Below are 11,293 nucleotides of genomic sequence, written 5' to 3' on the forward strand. Positions count from 1 at the left end.
ATGACGATTGTCTTTGATGACATGCTCCATAACATGGTTGAATGCTATGTCGATGACTTGGTAGTCAAAACTAAAGAAATTGAGCACCATTTAAATGACCTTAAACGAGTATTTGATAGACTCCAGCAATACCAACTTAAAATGAACCCCGTGAAATGTGCATTTGGTGTAACTTCTGAAAAATTCCTCGGGTTTGTGGTGAGACATAGAGGAATTGAAATTGATCTAGCAAAAATAAAGGCTATCACAGAAATGCCTCCACCTCGTAACCTGCGCTAGTTGCGAGGAATGCAGGGGAAACTTGCATACATAAAGAGATTCATTTTTAACATGTCTGGTAGATGCCAACCCTTTACAAGGTTAACTCAAAAGAATGTGCCATTTGTATGGGATGATACATGTCAAAATATTTTTGAATGCATAAAAAGATACTTGTTGAATCCACTAGTACTTATGGCTCTAATCATCAGAAAACCATTGATCATGTATATTGCAGCGCTTGAACACTCTTTAGGAGCATTGTTAGCTCAAAACAATGAAGATGGAAAAGAACATGCCTTATACTATATAAGTATAACCTTAGTAGGGGTAGAACACAACTATCGCTCAATTGAAAAAATGTGCTTGGCCCTAATCTTTGTTGTCACAAAGTTACGCCATTATTTGTTATCACACTCAGTGATTCTCATATCAAGGCCAGATCCCTTGAGGTACATACTCTCAAAGCTGGTACTCTCAGGGCGTCTCGCTAAATGGTATATGATCTTGTTCGAGTTTGATATTAAGTTTGTTCCATAAAAAGCAGTCAAAGGCCAAGCACTCGCTGATTTCTTGGCAGCACACCCTATTCCTCACAATATGGAATTGCCCGATGATCTTCCGGATGAAGAAGTATTTGCCACTGAAATGTCTTTCTGGCAGCTTTACTTTGATGGAGCAGTAAGGAAAAATAATGCTGGGGCATGCATTGTATTCATTACACTATCAGGGGGGTTAATACCATTTTCATTCTCTATTCTTGCAACTTGCACAAATAATATTGCAGAATATGAAGCACTGATTATTGGTTTGGAAATAACACTCGAAATGCAGATAAGCCATCTGAGGGTGTTTGGTGATTCCCAGTTGATCATCAAACAAATAAATGGGGAGTACGCTGTGAAGAATGAGAACTTGACTCCATATCACGAGAAAACAAAGCATTTAATGTCCCAGTTTCAAGACATCATGCTAAGTCACATTCTAAGATCAGAAAATGACAAAGCTGACGCCTTAGCTAGTCTTGCAGCATCCTTAGTTTACCAGATGAAAGGGGAATGCAGATAACTATTGGTGAATGACGTCTGCTACCACCAATAGTTGGAAGAACACAAGAGGAAGAAACGGTAAATGTAGTCACTTTTAGTGAAAATACAGAGGAAACAGATTGGCATCAACCATTGATCGATTACTTCCAACATGGGGCATTACCAGATAATCCAAAGAAAAAAATAGAAGTATGAAGAAGGGTTCTTCAATTTGTCTTCATAAATGACACTTTGTACAGACGACCTTTTGATGGAATACTATTGAGGTGTTTATCAAAAGATGAGGCATCATATGCGCTTCAAGAAACACATGTCAGAGCATGTGGAGCTCATCAATCCGGCCCCAAACTTGCAGCACAAATAAAAAGATTAGGTTATTATTAGCCCACCCTGGTGCAAGATTCAATTAATTTTGCTAAGCGTTGCATATTATGCCAGCTTGATGGAGATTTCAACCATCAACCTCCATTGCCTCTTCACCCATCAATCATGTCATGGCCATTTGATACTCATGGTTTAGATGTAATGGGACCTTTCACGTCAGCATCCTTAAATGGTCATAAGTATATTTTGGCTGGGACAGACTATTTTTCAAAATGGGTTGAAACGGTACCTTTAAAAGAAGTAGGAGCAGAAGATGTTACAAACTTAAAAAAAATCATATTATCTACCATTATGGAGTGCCATCAAAGATTATATCTGACAACCCTCTTTATTTCAAATGCAAAGCAATGATGAAGTTGATGGAAAAATACAAATTCTGACATGGATTCTCAGCAAGTTATAATCCGTCCTCAAATGGCCAAGCAGAAGCCTTTAACAAAGTGTTATGTAAAATCCTAAAGAAAATGACGTCAAAGAATAGGAGAGATTAGCATGAACGCCTCCCAGAAGCCCTATTGGCTTATAAAATCACAGTGCGAACTGTAACGGGTTACACACCATACAGTTTGGTTTTTGGCTCCTAGGCCGTACTCCCATTAGAAGTGCAATGACCATATTTCAAAATTGCTACTCAATTGATGGCACTGGACAAAAATGTCCAAATGAGACTAGCTGAACTTGAAGCATTAGATGAGAAAAGGCTCGCAATACAACAAAAGCTCAAAATTTACCAAGCCCAAGTGGTAGGGGCCTTTAACAAAAAGGTCAAATTTAGATCCTTCACGGTGGGAGAATTGGTCCTTACAATCAGAAGACCAATTGTTATAACAAAGAGGATGCAAGGTAAATTTGAAGCAAAGTGGGAGGACCATACGTCGTTACTAAGGTTTTCCGAAAAGGGGCATATGAGCTTTCTGATTCAGAAAGTCACTGCATTTACTCATGTGTAAATGGAAAGTTTATCAAAAAATTTCATGCCTAAATAAGGAGGTACACCTCCTAACACATAACCAGCAGAAGAAAGATAATAGCGGAAGTAAATAAATAAAGCAGAGTGAACTACGAATGGCTTGATCGCCCAAAGGGGTACTTTAGCAATCCGGTAATAAACTGGATGCAGCCACAAAATAAAAAAAAAATATGTTCCCTTATAGAACTACGGAATGCTTGATTCCTGTGAAAAGGATATGTAGGCAATCTAGTATAAATTGGATGCAACCACAAAATCAAAACAAACAAATTACCCTCTCTTATTCAATTACTGAAATTGAACAAAATGTCCAAATACATGCTATTTTAAAATAAGCATAATAAATCTAAAAAATAGGAAAAGCCAAATCCTAGTGACAAAAATAATAAATAAATAAAAAGAAGAGACAAAGAGGGTGTCTAAATGAAGAAAAAGAAGGGATGACATCATCATCAGTCTTTCTTGAAGAATGCATCCAAAGAGTCACGTATCTTCTGAGATTCTTGATCCTGAGACCTGGCTTCAGCTGTAGCTTCTTGAATTTCGATAAACCTTGCAACCTTAGCTTCAACCTACAGTTGCTTGATCCCATCACCGATCTTTATTTGTTCATCTAAAGAATTCTTCAGCTGGAAAACTGCATCTTTTGTGAATTTTAATCGATCTTCATATGAACGTCGCAATTACTACGCCTTCTGCTCAGCTTTTTTTACTTCTGCCTTAGAAGCCTCAATATTCTCTACAGCCGATTGAGCACTTAAAAGATCGCTAGACAAAATATCCATAGCAGTAAGATGCTCCTTTTCGCGATGAATCAAATCTAGAATTAACCTTTCGTTCATGGAAGCTTTCTCTTTAATAAAAGGAGAAAAGGTAATTAAATGTTTCTCTGAATTGAACAAACGGTTCACGGTATCTCTAAACCATACGAACTCACCTCGAGATATTCCCTTCATATCAATGAGGAAATCTATTGTTTTGAGATACTCAGGCACCTGAGAGCAATAATTTAAAGTACTCTCTGGCGATGTTGAAAGTAAAACCCAATCAGAGATTGACTTCAACATACTGATCAAGTAATCCCGAGTAGGTTTATCTGAAATTTGATCAATGATGGTAGAAATTCGATAAATGACTTTTGATGTAAAAGGCACGACAACTGCCAATAGGGGAGGTTCATATGGGACTTCAACAATAGCCTGCTCCCTGAAACTATCAAAATCATCAAGCTCTTCATCGTCTAGAGTCCTAATTACATCAATTACGTGGTTATCAGGAGATGATGGGGTTCCGATGACTTCTGGAAGATCTTCAAATCTTGCTGGCTTATTTCCCGGCCCAAAAGATGAAGTGATCATATTAGCGTCAACTTGCATATGATCATAACTAAAAACACCAATTTCAGTATTTTGGAATGAAGAAGAAGCAGGTCCTATATCCATATGTCCAGGTTCTAGAGACTTTGCCGGGAAAGAGACAGTTTCAGCGGTTGCATAATCAGGCTCAGTAATCTTTGTACGTCTCATTCTTTTAGGATTTGTATCTCGCTCATCACCATCACTTGATCGAGAAGCTTCATGAGTATTAACAACATCTGCCAGAGAATGAGATAGAATGAAAATGTCATCTACACTGGCATGAAGATGTCAGATGTCAGTAATCACGTATACATCTTCTTCGTTGTATGGCTTTTTCTCAAATAATGAATGAAGATTTTTCACTGAGCGTCCCAAGTAAGAAGTAGTGCTACGCATCCACCAACGGCAATACCACCATGTGCATTGCCCTATGCGGGTGGCCATCGGTATACGAAAATAAGTCCAAGTACATCTTTTTAAAAATAAATACCGGAGCAAACCCATCTATCCCACAAGTCCTTTTCGCATCAACCGTAAAATGAAATTTATATGAAGGAACACCTTGATCAAAACCAAACTGGCGAGCGAATCTATTTGGATAGTATGGTTCCATAAATATAGCACCACCTACCCTCACAGGGAGTAAAGCTGCATGCATGGACAATGAAAGTTCAAATTTCTCGTTGGTTAAGTCTTCATCGTCTAAGTAATCCGTATCTCTCTCTTCATGGTATGAATATGGGCAGTAACGGACATACTGTTCGTCGCGTGTCATATGCCTACTTCTAGTCATAGTTCTTTTTTCATGCTCGATCCCATCATATTTATGCAACAAAGGCAGGTTATTGTTGTCTTCCTAACCAAAATATAAATAAGGAAAGTGTTTAGCTAACCATCCGATGACATAGTGCATTGGAAGAAAAAGACGGCTAACACCGAATCCATTCGCACCTGCGGCATACTCATTAAATGCACGATAAATGTATCCCAAAACTGTGGGGGCAAGTGACACTTTCGTGCCTTGAGCCATCAGAGAGGCCATATAAAAAGTTTCAGGCCTTATGTAGCCACCCTTAGTAGGAAGGATGAAACAACTTAACCACAGTGATAGGAATGCAGAGAGCATACCAACTTCTGAAACCTGAAAAGGAAGCTGTCTTAATTGGCTTTTTTTAGGCTTTTTATGGAAATCTTTAGAATGAGAATCTTGAGCCTGCTCAGTTTTCAAACCAACAAACATATGTTCTCCTCTATAAAAATATTCAGTCCATTGATCTCAAGATACAAATTGAGTTTTCAAAACATTGCATATACGAGAATGGATCCTTAAAAGTTCTACAATGCAAGGATGATTTAAAGAAGTGTTCAATAGCTTCTTATTTGTCGGGATAAATTCTTCATACGGGATTCCCAAAATAGGCAAACCTCTGATGGTTTTCAGATCATACAATGAGATTCTCATTTCACCACCAATATGATGGAAAGTATTGCTTGTTGGTCCCCACAATTCAGCGAATGCTCGCCAAACATTACAGCTATGAGAAAAAGGATATTGCGCAACAGCTACTACATCATAAATCTCTACTCTATTCAAAACGTTGCAGTTATGACTTATAATCTTTGCAGTCCACTCCATTAAACAAGGTTGGAAGTGTGCCTGACCACGAAAATTGAATTGCAAAGGAGGTTCTTTTTTTCTTGTAGTATTCGATGCAAACCATAGTAAAAATCGAGAGTAACCGCATTCCTGAAATCCCATTCATGCCCATTGTCAACTTCCTTAAAGGTTTCAGCTTTGAAAATGACACCTTTCTACCGACTCAATAGGATGGTGTTTTCTTCACCATCGAAGAGATATCTTAAATAACCAGAATGAACTTCTTAAGAATTAAGCAAATAAAGGGGACCGCTAAATCTTGTTGAAGCTCGAACACCGGACGTTGGTAACTTGGTCCTGAAGTAAGTTCTTTGCCAGATTCCTCAGGGGCTCGTTTCGAACGAAGTTTGCCAAAAGCATCCATAAATGAGCGTGTAAAAAAAAGGATAAGAAATGAATAAAATATTATTATTATTATTTTCTTCTTCTTTTCTCAAGTATGACACGCGAACATAAATGTCACGTAGATACTCAAGCGGGCATTTGTTAAAGTAAAAAAAAAACTACAATTGTCACGTGGGAGGTTGGAAAACTTCCTGGAAGAAGTGGGTTCGTGAAGAAAGAATAAAATGCGTTAGTGGGGAGTTTGGTGAAAAAATAACATGGAGAAATCTACAAAACTATTATACATGAGTAGGGGTAATCCTTCATAAATAAAAGCAGCCAATCATATTTAAATATTGTGAAAAAGAGCCAATCAAAATAAAAGTAGAGGATTGAAAAAAATGATTGACTAATGAGAAAAATAAATACAGAAAAAAGTAGTGGGTTTGCTTCAAACGTCTATATATAGGCATGGGAGGGCAGACCATTAGGAACCCACGTAGCAAACTTTGTGCAGATAAAGTGAATGTATTGAAAGTAGTGAGAGAAGTGTGAGGTAGTGTGTGTAGAGAGAATTGTCGAAAGAAAAAAAAAAAGAGGTAGAAAAATTTGTCCTTTAATCTCATTATGATGTTTTGTACATGAAATTGTCTACACATTTTTTTTTTCTCTCAAGCCTTCTTCTGTACCGAAGTACCATCTCAAGATAAGAAGTTCATCTGCCATTGTTGGTCAGATTCATGTTTAAGACATATGGGCTGCAAACTTTTAAACCTAGTTAAGAAAAATTATGAGGTTGTAAGTTTTAGAACCTTTTAAAAAATCAAAATAGAGTTGTAAATTTTAGAACTCTACAAATTTATGGGGTTACAAAATTTAGAACCTCCAAAAAAATCAAACAGAGTTGTAAATTTTAGAACTCTACAAAATCATGAGGTTGCAAGAATTAGAACCTCTAAAAAAAAAAGTTTGATCATTATGATGCAGCCTAAAAAATATACATGTGTGATGAATTTGACTATAATGGTGCAGTTTAAAATATTATTACAATTTTGGGTTTGACTTATGAAGTGCAGCTCGAAATAAAAAAAATTGATGTCTTCGTTTCCTGCAAAAAAATTTTAGTCAAAAGACTAAAACAAAAACTGACCGATGATAAAAGCTGAAAAGTAATTACTTTTTTTTTCTTGTTTGGAATTAGGGGATGGCTCTGTATGACAGAGTGCAATAAAAACTTCAAAATTGACGATCTCTTAAAGTAAAAAAAAAAAAAAAAAACAGAAAAAAGGGAATAAAAAGATAGAACGACAAAAAAAAAAAGGAATCATATATATATACATATATATGTGTGAGAGAAAAGAATGGAAAGACATTGACATACGTTTTTTTTTAACGTATGCAATAGACTACTGAAAGAAAAAAAAAAGAGCAAGTACTTGGGCTGATAACTCTACACGCAAATATGATGGCAATTGATGTTCTTCTTCATTCACGCACACATATATATATATATATATATATATATATATGAACCATTGTAGCTTCTATACTGTAAACGTCACAGCGACTGCAAACACCACCGCAAGTGCAACCGCAAGTGATATATATAAAAGAAACATGTAGAACGGATCAGGATGAGGGAAATTCAAGTTTCCTTTGAAATTAAATTGTTAGCATAAAAGAAGGGATATACATCATACAATCGAATCAATCGGTTTGAAGATGATGAAATTTAAAATTAAAAAAAAAAGATAAGGGATAACAGATAAATTTCAAAAAAATTCGGAGTATTAAATACCTAAAAATTTAAAGTGCGCAAATTGGGCCCCTTTATTGTCCCTTAGTTCAAAAGATGAGCCCATTGTCTCATATAGTGATTAAATACAATTCAAATAAAAAAACCTCAACACCAAATTCAAAAAAGATGCTTTTAATTTTCCATAAGGTCATACACCGGAGAATTATCCAAATACAACTTTCAAATCCAAATTCTAAAGAAAAATTCCAAATCAAATTTTAAAACATCTTTGAATTCCTCATATGGTCATAGATCGGGGAATTCTCCAAAATCAAAATTCAAATTCAAGAACTACGAAGACTTGATACGTAGGTAACCTAGATATACAATCTAGGTGCAGTTACAATTTTTAAATTCAAATTAAATTCCACATTGGAATTACCCAAACTTAAATCTCAAGTCAAAATTTTAAAATCCTCTTAATTCTTCAGAACGGTCATATGCCGAGGAATTATTCAAATCCAAAATTGAAATAGGAATTATCAAAATTCAAATCTTAAAACAAATTTTAAAAAGGCATTTTAATTCCTCACACGGTCATATACCGAAGAATTATCCAAATTTTAAATTTCAAGTCAAATTTTTAAAGTTCTTTCAATTCATCATATGGTAATACACCTAGGAATTATCTAAATACAAATTCCAAATTTAAAACCAAATTATCCAAACACAAATCGCAATTCTAAATTCGAACTACAAGTGGCTTGATCCCATAATGGGGTATGTAGGCAATTCTAAATTTGAACTACAAGTGACTTGATCCCTTAATGGGGTATGTAGGCAATTCGGCTAAATTCACCGAGTTCAGCCGCAATTTTAAATCAACCTAAATTTCTCAAATTCACAAAAAAAAAAGAAGATAGAATTTACCATTTTAATTGGAATAAAAAGGTTTTCCCTTATACCAAGGGATTGTAATTAAGAGGTTATTCTTATAATTTTGAATGGGTCGAACTAAAAATAATAAACTCCTATACTAATTAAATCCCAGTATAAGTGAAATTATGTTATGTGTGAAATATTATTTTAATGTTAATAAATTTTTTTGCCCAACAATAGAGGTATTGGAAACTGAGAGCTTCAGACTCAATTCCTTGTTTTTAGGCATTTGAGAATATGGAAACCACAATAGCGTTGAGGGATCTGCAGAAGTAACAAATGTTAATCGCGATTTGAAGTCTGATTTATGTTGTATGTGTTGTTCAGGAATTCAATTCAATTTTACTGAGTGATATACTTACTTAGGATCCTCTCTTTGGATACAATTTTGTTAATATTTTCCTATTCATTTTCCCTTCTTTGGATGAAAACAATCTGGCGTTGTTGGTGTTGCAGAGAGTCAGAGAGAGAGCCCAGAAGTTTCTGGGTTTTTTTCTTTTTCTAATGCCCTTAAGAAAATTCACGTGCTTTTCACGTGATTAAATCCATACAACATTAAAAACCTTAAGGAGTCAATTGCAAAAAAAAAAAAAAAAAAAAAGAGGTTAAGGGCACAGCAGTCCTATGCAAAAAAGCCAAAAAAAATGATAATATATATAAAAGAAAATGTCTTTTCAAAAGATGGCTACCAACAAAGAATTACACAAACTTTAAATCGCAAAAATTGAAATCTTCACAGCACATACCGACGTTTGATAATAAATTCCATCTCAACTATGATGTTGTTTTCAAAACTATGATAATAAATTCCTTTTCTTTATTTGCAAATAAACAATGTACTACTTTGAGCTTGGAAAAACATTATAAGGTCCCCTTGAGTATGTAAAGTTGAAGGCCCACGGTCCATGATTATAGCCTTGCATGATCAAAGCCTGCTGATTAAACGGATTTACACTATTAGGATTGTACACTATCATATTCCTTCCATCCCTTTGCTCTCCATATCCATTGATGACATGATTATTACTACTAAATCCATCTCCAAAACCATTAACATTACTATTGAAGAAAATGTTGTTTTGAGCAGGCGCCATATTAACCGAAGCCTCTAATAAAGTCTCCCAACTTGCGTTCTCATCACTCTCATAATCCAACTGAATTAACGGTTCCTCCTCCTCAATACAAAACTTCTCCAAAACTTTCTCACAATTACTAGTAACTCCTTCTGTACCAACCTTACCACTTTCTTCTTCATCCTCGGCCAAAGCCGGCGAATGAGACCGCACCGACGACCCCATTGGAGACAATGACGACGGCGATGATTCCGAATCCGTGAACTGCCACATTCCGTTGAGTAACTTCTCCAAAGCTTGAATCTGCAAAAACGGAATCCTCTCAATAATGGGGTACTCATAAAATCCACAGAGCCCCATTTCCTTACAACAATCATAGAATTCACACAGCTTATCTGCCTGCACTGCCGCTGTCTTGTACACCCCAAAAGCCGTAACACAACTACTGTACGGCATTTGGAAAAGTTGCTCCAAAACGATAACAATTTCCGTCCTAATTGTGTTGTAACATGCAAAACTATCACGTACTATGCTCTTTATGGCGGATTTAACGACGAAACTCTTTGCCGCGGACCCCACCGGACGACACTCGATAACCCTATCGATCAAGCTCTGAAGCTGAGGCAAGAGCTCAAGAAGTCTTCCCACTTCCTTCGTTTTCTCTGATAAGCTTTTCTCATCATCTTCCTCTTTCTCTTGTTTGTTCTCTAAGAGAGAAGTACTAGAGTTGAGAGCTTCATCTAGAAGATGAGCATATGATCTGATGAAGAGAGTGTAGTCTTTGGAACTGGCTGATGAACAATCATTGAAACGACAAGGGAAGAGAGAGATGAGTCCGTTGTTTCTGGACCAGAGAAGCTCCGACCGGAAATGGTCGTTTTCTGGGGAGCGGAGGAGGCGGTGGAGGAGGAGGAGGCATTTGAGGGCGACCCTCCAGGACTTGGTGCGGCCGAAACGACGGGTGAAGCTGAGGGAGAAGCTTCGGAACGACGTCTGGGAGATGGAGAAGATTTTGAGGAGCTCGTGAACGTACTTCTCCTGCAACGGCATGTCGTTTGGGGACGTGGCTTTGACGATTATTAGGTCCACGTTGCAGAAGCCTCCTGCCGTCGCCATTTTCGCGTAGTTGACGGCGCTGTGCTCTCTCACTGCGGTGCATACTTGCCGGAGCCTCCTCTGCATGGTGGGGAGAGAGAGAGAGAGAGAGAGAGGTTTTGAAGTGTGTGTATATATATATGTATGTATGTTAATGGAAAGTATATATATGGCAGAGCTAATTAGTGATCACTAAAAATGATGGTTGTTTCTTAACTAAATCAGATATCTCAACATATAAGGTATAACAGTTTCTGACTTAATTACTAAAAAATTGGATATCTACTATTTCATATCCTATATACATTTTAGGTTATCAAAATATATACCAGGTATTTTAGATAATTTCAGAATCGTACTTTAAATTTCAAGTTCATGTCAAATTTGTACTTTTTTTTTTCCAATTTAATATTAAATGGTTTTTGGCTCCTCGATTAATGAGCTTATA

At 36.4% G+C, this 11,293-nt stretch overlaps 2 protein-coding genes across 2 annotated transcripts; one reads left to right on the top strand and one right to left on the bottom strand.

The window, feature by feature from the left end:
* Window positions 1-1,326, top strand: LOC112093376. Its single transcript, XM_024171651.1, has 2 exons — window positions 1-265; window positions 806-1,326. Exons 1-2 carry the CDS (start codon window positions 1-3, stop codon window positions 1,324-1,326), a joined length of 786 nt encoding a protein of 261 aa, XP_024027419.1.
* Window positions 1,327-9,516: 8,190 nt separating this feature from the next.
* Window positions 9,517-10,932, bottom strand: LOC21402252 (putative clathrin assembly protein At2g25430). The gene has a single exon (XM_010107261.1). It carries the CDS (start codon window positions 10,930-10,932, stop codon window positions 9,517-9,519), a length of 1,416 nt encoding a protein of 471 aa, XP_010105563.1.
* Between the last annotated feature and the right edge of the window lie 361 nt (window positions 10,933-11,293).

The sequence above is a fragment of the Morus notabilis genome, unplaced genomic scaffold (assembly GCF_000414095.1).
Source record: "Morus notabilis unplaced genomic scaffold, ASM41409v2 Scaffold102, whole genome shotgun sequence".
Taxonomy (NCBI): Eukaryota; Viridiplantae; Streptophyta; class Magnoliopsida; order Rosales; family Moraceae; genus Morus; species Morus notabilis.